Source organism: Lygodium microphyllum, chromosome 5, assembly GCF_053477565.2.
Source record: "Lygodium microphyllum isolate KBCC chromosome 5, Lygodium_microphyllum_v1.1.10, whole genome shotgun sequence".
Classification (NCBI taxonomy): Eukaryota; Viridiplantae; Streptophyta; class Polypodiopsida; order Schizaeales; family Lygodiaceae; genus Lygodium; species Lygodium microphyllum.
Window position 1 is genome coordinate 103112847 of NC_141139.1, and position 12832 is coordinate 103125678.

General features: G+C 43.8%; 1 protein-coding gene across 1 annotated transcript; it reads left to right on the top strand.

Annotated features, from left to right (window-relative positions):
- The first annotated feature begins 1039 nt into the window (after positions 1-1039).
- On the top strand, positions 1040-2885 carry LOC148036222 (expansin-A10-like). Its single transcript, XM_087678218.1, has 3 exons — positions 1040-1371; positions 1514-1838; positions 1999-2885. Exons 1-3 carry the CDS (start codon positions 1116-1118, stop codon positions 2303-2305), a joined length of 888 nt encoding a protein of 295 aa, XP_087534344.1. The 5' UTR covers positions 1040-1115; the 3' UTR covers positions 2306-2885.
- Positions 2886-12832: the final 9947 nt, after the last annotated feature.

Genomic DNA, 12832 nt, shown 5'->3' on the forward strand with positions numbered 1-12832 from the left:
TTCTATGGTTTTTATCATGTGCACACGTGCATGCTCAAGAATCAATTTCAGGTGGTTAAATAATTATTAAATTTGGTTTTTTAATTATGTGAATTGCAATTTTAGGTGGTTAAATAATTGTGCATCTGCTGGCACGTCTATATTAGCATCTATTTGCGCGGATATATAGACACACAATTCGCATCTATTTACACGCAGTTATAGACGCTATGATAGACGCACCCGACTTTGCGCGTCTAACTTGCGCGTCTATGCCTCGTTTTTGTTGTAGTGAAGCATTATGTAATTGTGAATTTCTCAAGCAATCAACACCCCAAAGTTGGTCCCTAGGGTTTACTTCGTAGGATCCCATTGGTACATGTATCATCTCACTATTACACATCTCATCCATGTTAGCGAACCTTGTGGGCTCGACTAAAGGGCCCATCTCTCTAAATTTGGTCGTCTTGGTCGGTGAGGCAATAGACTATATGACATACCGCCACTGGGCTAATGAAGTAGACCGATAATAACGAATATGTGGCTTTAATCATGGCATGTTTAACACGTCATTCTAATCTTCTATTTGCTCCCCGTATCAAAAACATCTCACATTACCCCAGCTGGGGTTGGGGCAAGCGCACAGTCACAACTCACAAAATCATCCATCCCTCTAACAGTTGCCCTGCGCGACATCCAATGCGGTACGTAGTGCATACATTAATATCCGGAAAGTTGTGGCGGTCGTTGGTTTGGACTAATTTGGGTGGGCAAGAGCAGAACGTGCTGTGTCGGGCCAGCGACAACGATAGGGCAATGGATTGGTAGGCTGCAGGTTGCAGCGAGTATTAGGTAATGATAAATTTGTCAGACAATCAGCTCGACAGAGTGGGGCCGCCTCTTAGACTCTAGCGGCCACATGCAGCGTCTCGGTATGACATCTCATCCGTGTAACCGTGTTACCTAACCTTGTTTGCTAGGACGTACGGAGGGCCCAGCTGCTTCAGCTCTTTCGGCTGTATGATCGGTGAGCCAACGAACTATATAATATACCCCCGCAGGCTCAAGTAGGCAGAGGGAAGCAGCAATCTGTACTCATAAATCTTCTTTTTCCTCTCTCGATTGACGCCTGCAACATGGCTGCGCCAGCTGCCGTTCCATCCTCTTCCACGACCACCTATTCTCCGGGACAGCAGCTGCAGCCCGTTATTTGTAAGGCAATGATCGGAGGCATAGCAGTCTTGTTGTGTCTGGCCACAGCTAATGTAGTTATGAATGTAGGCATAGTGCCAGTGAGTGCATCCTACTACGGCGGCGGGCCGTTGAAAGAGAGCGGCTGGAGCAACGCTCATGCCACCTTTTACGGCGGAAGCGACGCCTCGGGCACAATGGGTACGTTGGTGTCTCAATCCTAATTGTAAAAGAAAGGCCGCATGCGGGCATGCCTCGTGGGAGCCGCTTTTTGACTACGGATAATAAGTGATTGCTCGGCTTGCTGACGTTGATACTATTGTCGATGATCGTGACACTGCAGGCGGCGCTTGCGGCTACGGCGACCTCTACTCCTCCGGCTACGGCACCAACACGGCGGCCCTGAGCACGGCGCTCTTCAACGGCGGGCTGAGCTGCGGTTCCTGCTTCGAGATCAGGTGCGATGCCCAGGCGGACCCCAAATGGTGCCTTGGTGGATCATCGTCCGTGTTGGTTACGGCCACCAATTTCTGCCCGCCCAACCCAGCGCAGTCCAACACCGATGGCGGATGGTGCAATCCCCCTCTCCAGCACTTCGACATGGCACAGCCGGCCTTCGAGAAGATCGGGGTCTATAAGGGAGGCATCGTGCCGGTGCTCTACAGAAGGTATCTACAGCGCCATTCCTGTCTCTATCTAACAATAATTCTGTGCATTTTCTGCTCGGCGCTAACTATCGTAAAATCGCTTCACCGTCCTCGTCATCATCATCATCATGCATACGTATATATGTATATGTAATTTAAGTTGTTGAATGATACGTTTCAGGGTGCCCTGCGAGAAGAGAGGCGGCATTCACTTTACTCTCAACGGCCACGCCTACTTCAACCTCGTCCTCATTACCAACGTGGGAGGTGCGGGCGACATCCGCGCGGTGTCCGTCAAGGGCTCCCGCACCGGCTGGCAGCCCATGACACGCAACTGGGGCCAGAACTGGCAGAGCAACGCCAACCTGGGCGGCCAGAGCCTGTCCTTCCAGGTCACCACCAGCGACGGCCGCACCCTCACCTCCTACGACGCTGCACCCGCCAACTGGCAGTTCGGACAGACGTTCTCTGGCGAGCAGTTCGACTGATGGACACCGCAGTCGTCGTCTTGCGGCGGCTGCCATCTACCGCCTACTTGTGATTAGCTTTTCAATAGTCTCGTAGTCCATCAGGTATCCCGCAGGCAGAAACAGCCCCAATGAAGCCGTTACTCCATTAGCGAGCTGCTGTACTGACCGCCGGTACAGCCCCAGCGCAATATTCTTCACCTACTTCCATCCTCGACGTCTCTGGCCTCCGGCAAGAATATGCAGTCACGTCATGGTTTGCGTGCCGAAGGTCGATTAGACTCTGCCTACATACTAGTGTACAAACGACTACTTGATCCGTCTACGTGTCGGCATAAGCGTGCCTGCCCAGCTTATCGTAGTTAGCGTCCTTTCTCAGAAATCGCCTTTCCTGTCGATTCCTCTAGGCCGCAGCTGACAAATGAGGACCGTGAGCATACAATTTTTAAAGGAGCCTCAGGAGTCCTGGGATCAGCTCGCCTAGAGCCGTTCTTCATCTTCCTCTGGCATCGGCTCCACTTCGCCTGTTGATACTGGCGTTGCAAGGCTAGTCACAGCCCCGGGGCCTTCACAGACAAAAAAACACAAAGTTTTCCATAATCTAAGAAGGCCCCAAACCACCTTTTCATTACAAAGTTAGGAAGGCACTGTTGCTCTTCCTTTGGAGTCCTCTTTTTGGCTTCCCCAACGATGCAAGAGGAATCAGCATCCCTTTTTCTTTTTAAAAAATTTGAAGACAAGGTCTCCTTTTAAACTTTTAAAGAGAAGTGTATGTTTTTTTATGTATATTCCACACGGTTTGCGAATACACTACCGCAAGCATAGTATTTCCACACTTCGAAATTTTATACATTGTTCCATATCCTACCATCATCTATGAATTTAGAAACATCAAATTTAGTATGCATGTTCTCGCATTAGTAAGTCATGTCACACGATCTAGGCCTTCTTTGTTCAAAAGCACTTCAGATTTAATGAATAGGATTGTGCTTAATATTCTTGCATCAGTAAGCCATGTCACGAGACCTAGGTCTCTTTATTCGTTAAGATTTAGAAATTCAATGTCCATTACAATTGAAGAACTCTATAAAACAACAAACTTGTCTGCATATAATCATCGCGAACAACACGTATAAATCACCTTTGAGAAACAACACGTATAAATCACCTTTGAAATATTTTCTTTCCCACATGCATTGTTGCACACTTTTAAATAAAAAATGCAAAATCGTGTTACCGTTAAAAGTTAGAGCATTAAGTAGAGGGTGGATGCCTCACTTATTAAAGTGCAATCCACACTTTCAATTATGTCTACATCCTTCAAAGGACTGGTCTCTCTTTGTACCTCTCTCTTTCCACTTGCTTTCATCATATATGCGCAAACATGAATTCCAATTTCCACATCTACTCCATGTCATCTATATCTGAAGGACTGGTCTCTCTTTGTACCTCTCTCTTTCGCTTTCAGCATATATGCGCAAACACGAATTCCAATTTCCACATCTACTCCATGTCATCTATATCTATACGCCTGTCTTATTTTCCCCACACAACCATCTAGTGTTATCACATCTATAGCTACATTCATCTTTTTTTCTCACATGTTTTGGGGAGGAGTTTCTTGTAATGAATATAGGGCTCATCTAGCATCCACCATTATTGGGCTATAGAATTCAATAACTTGAAATAGGCACCTTAATTATATTTATTTCAAATTGAAAATTGCTAGAGCAACATCATGAGATCCAAAAGGAACAGAATAACAATCTAAAGTCTACCAATTTTGATTTATTTCAAAATTTTAAAAAAGGAAATTCAAATGGAAAAGAATACCAATCAAAACAATACATGGAGATTAGAACTTAAATTTCCAAGTCCATCTCCACTCTTGTTTATACATTCTCATTCACTAATTACAACACATGTGTGTGTGTGTTTGTTTACAGAGAGAGAGAGAGAGAGAGAGAGAGAGAGAGAGAGAGAGAGAGAGAGAGAGAGATGCCCATAGTCCCATAAATACCTCTTGTTGCCATGGGATAAACCAACAAATAGTCCGAGGCATAGAAAAAGTAGTAGTAGAAACCACATATGATATGGCCATCCACAACATCAACAACTTTCTTAACATAAGTAGTATCCATTAGTAATACTTTTTCTAAAATTTGCACTATTAATCCTTAGTTAGCCAGACCATTGATACCTTCCACCTCAATGCAATGACATTCTTATGCATTTTCACAAAACTATTGTTAGAAAAACACAAAGTTTTCCATAATCTAAGAAGATCCAAACCAGCTTTTCATTACAACGTTAGGAAGGCACTGTTACCCTTCGTTTGGAGTCCTCTTTCTGGCTCCCCCAACGATGAAAGAGGAATCAATATCCCTTTTTCTTTTTAAAAAAATTTAAGACAAGGTCTCTCTCCTTTTAAACTTTTAAAGAGAAGTGTATGGTTTTTTCATGTATATTCCACATGCTTTGCGAATACAGTACCACAAGCATGGTATTTTAACACTACTCAAAATTTTATACATTGTTCCATTTCCTACCATCATCTTTGAATTTAGAAACATCAAATTTAGTATGCATGTTCTTGCATTAGTAAGCCATGTCACAAGATCTAGGCTTTCCTTGTTCAAAAGCACTTCAGATTTAATGAGTAGGATTACGTTGAATATTCTTGCATCAGTAAGCCATGTCACGAGACCTAGGTCTCTTTATTCATTCGGATTAAGAAATTCAATGTTCATTACAATTGAAGAACTTTGTAAAATAGAAAACTTGTCTCCATATAGTCATCACGAACAACATGTATAAATCACCCTTGAAATATTTTATTTCCCACGTGCATTGTTGCACACTTTTAAAATAAATAATGAAAATGTAATATATCAAATACTGAAATTCACATATGAAGCTCCTATTAAGGTTAATGGGAAATTTTCTTTTTCTTATCCTCCCATCAGCGACGGTCGAGCTGGAAGGGGAGAGGGGAATAGAAGGGCCAGCAAGCTCCTCGCTGGAGCTTCCTCAGCCTTAAGGCCATGCGATGCGACACATAGGAGAGGGAGGATCCCCCTCCCCTCCCCTATTTAAATAGGAGGCGCTGCCATAGAGGGTAGCTGAATACGTGAGTAGAGATTGAGAAGACAGGGCTGCTGCTAGCCATGAGGGAGAGAAGAATCTGATACGTGACGAGTGGTGAGCTAGGTGGGCATCACTGTGAGAGGGAAGGGACGAAGCGCTGATGTACGCTGGGCCAAGACGACATCGCCTTTGCTGTGGCCGCGCCAGCAGTCAGAATGCCAATATGGCGTTGAATTTCCCCCCTCCTGCCACTTAAGAAGCTATAGAAGCTTCTGAGGGGAAGCTTCTAAGGGGCCTCGATAAGCCCCCTTCTTGTACCTTTTTAAAAACCCTTTTTCCCCCCCTCCCGCGTGTTTAACCCTAAAGTCCCCTTTCCCTAATTGGGCTCCGTTATGAGTTTAAACCCTTGGCCCCCTTCCCTTGTGCCATTTTGGAACCCCCCCTCCCCCCGGTGTTTAAACCAATTAGCCACTTTACAAGGGATTTTAGGATTACCCCCTCCAAGTTGTCTTTAAAGGCCCTTAGGCCTTTTCCCACATTCCAAAAGGTATAGCCTTTAAAGGCTACTTTTTTCCCCTGGAAGTTCCTCCCTTAAGATCCTATAGGACCCATTTTCCCCAAGAGAATTTTACCTTAGCCCTTCCCTTGGCCCATGCAAGAATACCCTTGGAACTCTCACGCACCTTGTTTCTTTTCCACACCTTTCTATTCCCCGTTCGTGCGAGTTTACAAAGGCCACTAAGCCGTCCCCATGGCTTAATGGGTCTTAGTCGTGAAAGATTCTGAAACACCCCTTTCAAATTTCCGACTTCAAGGAGGGAGCCTTCTAAAATTACTTCGACGGACAGTGCAAGGGAGCGATGGTGGAATTCCAAAGAGGAGTTGTAAAGCTGCTTCCACGTCCAAAAGACTACAACTGGAATGCCTCCTAAGAAAGTCCAAGGTGCCGCCGCAGGAGGGTCATCTCCCAGCATCCATGTGGATATCTCACCCCAAACCCAGGTTTTCCTTCCTAATTTTTATTTGATATTGTTTTAATTCAATCATGAAAAGTTAATTATTAGAAATAGGATATATATTTTCGTCCTAGTTGTTCACGACGAAGGAACTTAGTCATTAATACTTTTAAATGAAACATGCAAATTAAGAAAGTATAAACACATTTCTAGCAAATAGCTTATGCATTGAAATGAATTATAAGACTAGATTATTATCCATTAAAATAGTATACGTAGGTTAAGCCTAGAAGTATAAACCGCATCTCGCACTATTAACCCATATCGCAATGTATCATCATGGAAAGTGCAAAGCATGAAACAATTCTTACGATGCATAAACTCTATGAAATTATCGTTGTCAAATGCATAAATTAGCAAGAAAAAGGTTGCTTATGTAGTATGAATTTTGTTCGCAATGAAAAGGGAAGATTAGTTGAAATTAACCTAACCTATGCCTGACCTGAAACCGATAAGTTAGGGTTAAGAAATCAATTTACTCATAGTCAAGTAATCTCAAAATTATCTTCTAGAGTTAACCAAATTGGCATAAACCTAAAACACTTAAGCCGCGGAGTACTCGTTCGGAATAAGTTAAATTCCAAGAAATGCCTATACCTTAAATACTTGCCCACATTCACTAAATGTAGGGACAATGAAATTGTAATTGGAAAGTGAGCTAAGGTTTGTCCCTAAGAATCTTACAAGATGAAACTTGGAAACCCTATGTCTAACGACGTTAGTCTAGTAACCTGAAACAGATTGTTTCGTGACTCCATTGTCTCATAGTTTGATGCCACACTCGCACAGCAAGTGCCGAGTCATATGATCTTGTGATTGGATCACAAGAGAATGGCCAAATTCTCGCAATGAGGTTGGCAGATCCTTACGCAAGTTATCTTGCAAGAGGATGAATACTTTAGTATCCTTCTTGAGTAAGGAAGATTAATAGGAAACTAAAGACGAGTCGATAAACTAAAGTAACCAATGAACGTAAGGTTTGACCAAGTTGGGTTAATAGGGTACGCCCTGACCCAAGATATAGGGGATCTTGCAAGGTTGCAAGTTATCCCGGATCCAGTGCTCGTTGCATTCGAAAGAAAGGATTCATTCCTTAGCAATTTGCCAACAAAAACGATCAATGGAAATGTTGTGCTTGCTACAGATTTTAGAGCACTGTTTGGCTCTGTTTGATCAATAAATTAAAAGATAAAAGGATATCTATACTTCAGGTTGAAGGCCAGAAGGGAGAGGTAGCTTCAGTTACCCTCGACTGCGTGCCTGACCCTAACCAAGGGGGTTGTTGACCGCGCCGAGAAAGTGGACCGAACCCGCCGCGAGAGATCTCTCCGTTGAGCGCTACTTGGAGCAGGAGGACGCTTGGGTGCTAGGGGGGCTCTGGCCATAAATTCCTTGCCCTCCGGGTCCTGTACAAGAGGCTAACGTGACTCGGGATTGGATCTCGGGGCCCGCATACTAGTCTACGGGCGGAAACTTGGATTAGTGATCCTTGTGGATTGATGGATAGCCTTCAGGCAGATTGTGGATAAGTCTACGGGCTGGACTCTTTGTATTTCAAAGATAAATATGATAACCTGTTAATAAGGAACTTGTCTGACATTGTTTTTCTATGTCAAGTGATAAGATTACATGAAGGAACCAGTGCCTAACGGATAATTAAAGAAGCTGGTTGCTACATGTCCAACTAATGTGTTAGGTAATTAAATAACTAAGACAACCCGAGGAAAGTGCGGAGGATGGGCCATAGGTCCGTCCTACAGATGGGTGGTCCTGGTTAGCCGGGAACTTTTCTCAAATCACGATGGACAGCTAGAAGATCATCAAAGAACATGAACAACAAGAGTGTTGACCTAGAAATATATTTGAACCCGATTTACTCTCTTTTAGGGGAACAGAATGGGACTATGCCTTATGGCAGAGAGGTTAATCTTTGTATCCCTCTCGTTTCCCGTTCTCATTGAACCAAGTGCAGTGTGAATCAGCTTCGAACCTGGCGTTTCTACGAAAAGTAGTTCACTTAGGTCTGACACTAGCTGCTGTTAGGAAATGACCAATCAGGAAAACCGTAATTCAGGTCGATCCTAAGTGGGAACATCCGGAATACTTCCGTTACGTGGCAGACGTGAAAAGCCCTAGATCGCAAACCCCGTAACATTCCATGGAAGTGTCGGGCGGAGCTTTCTAGACATCCTTTCTGATGGACTGCTAAGACGTGTCCTAAAAATACAAGTGGACACGTTACATTTGGTATTACAGCGGAGCAACAACGGAATTGTTTGAAGTAAAGCAAATGTTGCTGTCCAAGTATTTCCTTACCTTCAATGTTGTCTTGCAGAATTACGAAGCGTGAAACAAGTTCTTAGTATTTCGAATCATGTTTATGACTGCAATGCATTCTCTGCATTATCAGTCTAGCAAAGAACCTTCTTAGCTAAAGGAATATGCAGACGTATTCCCTAAAGAGTTGATAGAGCCCCCGCCTCAAAGAGAAGTGGCTCATGAGATTAAGTTAGTACCAAGAGCTGCACCAATTGCAAAGAGACCTTATAGAATGTCCATACCAGAAGCAATTGAGCTGAAGGAACAACTCAAGCAACTACTAGATCAGAGCTACATCCGGCCTAGTAGTTCACCATGGGGAGCTCCAGTCCTATTCTAGAAAAAGAAAGATGGGACACTTCGACTATGTATTGATTTCCAAGGATTGAATCAATCAACGGTCAAAAACAAGTACCCTATTCCTAGAATAGATGAGCTTCTTGATCGTCTTCAAGGTGCAAAGTTCTTCTCGAAGATTGATCTCAGGTCAGGTTACTATCAGATAAGGATCAAGGAAGAAGATATCCCCAAGATGGCCTTCAATACAAGATATGGGCACTTTGAGTTCCTAGTTATGTCATTCGGACTTACGAATGCATCTACCACTTTCAACAAGTTAATGCAAGATATCTTTAGGCCATATTTTAATGATTTCGTACTTGTCTTCTTTGACGACACTTTAGTCTATTCTAAACATGAAGAAGATCATGAACCCCAACTTCAAATTGTCCTTGAGACAATGAGGTCGCATAAGATGTATGCTAAGATGAAGAAGTGTGCATTCTTCAAACGTCAGATTGAATATTTGGGATTCATAGTATCAGCAGAAGGAATCTCAGTGGACCCAGCCAAGGTCAGAGATGTGCTAGAATGGCCAATACCAACATTTGTCAAAGAGATACACAGCTTTTTTGGATTGACAGGATGGTATAGGGTCTTCATAAAAAACTATGCTTTGATTGTAGCACCTCTGATGGACTTACTAAAGAAGCAAACAGCCATTGCATGGTCAACTCCCGAACAAAATAGCTTCGACAGATTGAAGAAAAGTTTGGTATCAACACCTAATCTAAAACTTCCAGACCTCAATAAGGAGTTTGAGGTAGTAACTGATGCTAGTATTCTTGCCTTGGGGTGCGTACTCATGCAGGAAGGTCATCTTGTAGCATACTCTTCAAGGAAATTGAAGAGTCATGAAAAGAATTATGCTACACATGATCTGGAATTGCTAGCTGTCATCCATGCTCTAAAGCTTTGGAGACACTACCTGTTGGGTAACAAGTTTACTCTAGTAACTGACCATAAGAGTCTCAAATGGATTTTTACCCAGAACGAGCTCAACATGAGGCAACGTCGATGGATTGAAATGTTGGAGGAATATGACTTTGAAATCAAGTACGGACCAGGGAAAGAAAATGTAGTTGCCGATGCACTTGGTTGCAAGGCATTCCTTAATTCTCTAATCCTGCAGAATCCATCAACAGCTAGATCTCGAGCTACAAAAGTATCTATGCCAAACAATCCAATACTTGAGTTAGCTAAAGAGGATGCATGCCATGATCTGGCCTACCAAACAATGCTAAGGGAGATCTCTATCAAAGATCAGAATCAAAATATGCATGCTAAGTATCATGAATTTTCTATCAATAGTGGGCTTGTCTACTATAGAATAAGGCTGTGTATACCAGCAAGCCAGTCACTTAAGTAGAAGATATTGTGGGAAGCTCATGATTCCCCTTTCGTAGGACATCCTGGCTATGCCAAGACTCTTAATGTAGTCAGGAAGAGCTACCATTGGGAGAGGCTCAAAGGTGACGTTCTCAAATATGTCACCGATTGTTTGTCTTGTCAACGTATCAAAGCCGAACATGTCAAGATGCCAGGAAAACTACAAGTGCTCGACATTCCCCAAATGAAATGGAAATTAATTAGTATGGATTCTGTTGTAGGCCTACCCCAAGTCCAGGGAGGATACAACTCCATCATGGTTGTGGTTGATATGCTTACTAAGGTTGCACACCTTATTCCAGTAAAGAAAAACTATAAGGCCTCAGACATTGCATGATTGTTTATCAAGGAGATATTCAAGCTACATGGTTTACCTAGAAGAATCATTAGTGATCGTGATTCTCTCTTTACGTCACACTTCTGGAGAGCTATCTTTGAAGCTATTGGGACTCAACTCTGCTTTAGTACCGCTTACCATCCCCAAACGGATGGCCAAACAGAGCGGGTAAATCAAGTCATAGAGGATATGCTAAGGGCATACTACTGTCGTGAGACAAAGAGGTGGATTCAATACTTGCCTTCGGTTGAATTTGCCTACAAGGCTTCTTACCAACAAAGCATTTAGATGACCCCTTTCCAAGCATTGTATGGTCATGACTATCGAAGTCCCCTAAACTTCTCAGATCCAACCTTAAGGGTTGAAGCTTCAAAGTAGATGTTGGAAGAGATGGATGACCAAATAAAGTCAAAAAGATAGGACATCCAAGCCGCCAAGGATAGACGGAAGGCATACGCAGATTTGAAGTGTCAAGATAGAATCTTCGAAGAAGGAGACATGGTCTTCATTCGCGTACACCCTAAGAAGAGTTCCCTATCCTTAGGAGATTGCAAGAAGCCAAGTCCCAGGTATTGTGGGCCGTACAAGATCCTCAAATGCCTAAGACTTAATGCCTATAAACTACAACTCCATGAGAACCTAAAGGTTCCCAATGTATTCCATATCAGCCTATTGAAGAAATATGTACCTAATCCTAACCATGTACTTGACGACCAACAAGTTGTAATGCTCAGTCAAGGAGTCCTTGAACTAAGGCCTGACAGGATCTTAGACATTAGGGAGAGACAATTAAGATCCAGAACCTTGAGAGAATGCCTCGTCCAGTGGAAAGATTATCTCGAAGAGGATGCCACTTGGATAGATGAAGGCACACTCAACCATTAATATCCCCACTTTATCTCAAGATGAGGACATCTCGATTCCTCTAAGAGGGAGAGAATGTAATATATCAAATACTGAAATTCACATATGAACCTCCTATTAAGGTTAATGGGAAATTTTCTTCTTCTTATCCTCCCGTCGGCGACGATCGAGCTAGAAGGGGAGAGGGGAATAGAAGGGCCAGCAAGCTCCTCGCTGGAGCTTGCTCAGCCTTAAGGCCATGTGATGTGACACATAGGAGAGGGAGGATCCCCCTCCCCTCCCTTATTTAAACAGAAGGAGGTGCTGCCATAGAGCGTAGTTGAAAACGTGATGAGAGATCGAGAAGAGAGGGCTACTGCTAGCCGTGAGGGAGAGAAGAATCTGATACGCGGCGAGTGGTGAGCTGGGTGGGCGTCGTTGTGAGAGGGAGGGGACGAGGCACTGATGTACGCGGGGCCTGGACGACGTCGCCTTTGTTGTGGCCGTGCCACCAGTCAGAACGCCAATACGGCATTGAATTTCCCCCCTCCTGCCACTTAAGAAGCTATAGAAGCTTTTGAGGGGAAGCTTCTAAGGGGGCTAGATAAGCCCCCTTTCACCCCCCTTCTTGTGCCTTTTTAAAAACCCTTTTTTCCCCCCTCCCCCATGTTTAACCATTAAGTCCCCTTTCCCTTGGGCTCCCCTACGAGTTTAAACCCTTGGCCCCCTTCCCTTGTGCCATTTTGGAAAAACCCCCCTCCCCCCCCCCCCCCCCCACCCCCGTGTTTAAACAAATTAGCCACTTTACAAGGGATTTTAGGATTACCCCCTCCAAGTTGTCTTTAAAGGCCCTTAGGCCTTTTCCCACATTCCAAAAGGTATAGCCTTTAAAGGCTACATTTTCCCCGTGGAAGTTCCTCCCTTAAGATCCTATAGGGCCCATTTTCCCCAAGAGAATTTTACCTTAGCCCTTCCCTTGGCCCATGCAAGAATACCCTTGGAACTCTCCTGCACCTTGTTTCTTTTCCACACCTTTCTATTCCCCGTTCGTGCGAGTTTACAAAGGCCATTAAGCCACCCCCATGGCTTAATGGGTCTTAGTCGTGAAAGATTATGAAACACCCCTTTTGAATTCTGACTTCAAGGAGGAAGTCTTCTAAAATTACTTCGACGGACGGTGCAAGGGAGTGACGATGGAATTCCAAAGAGGAGTTGTAA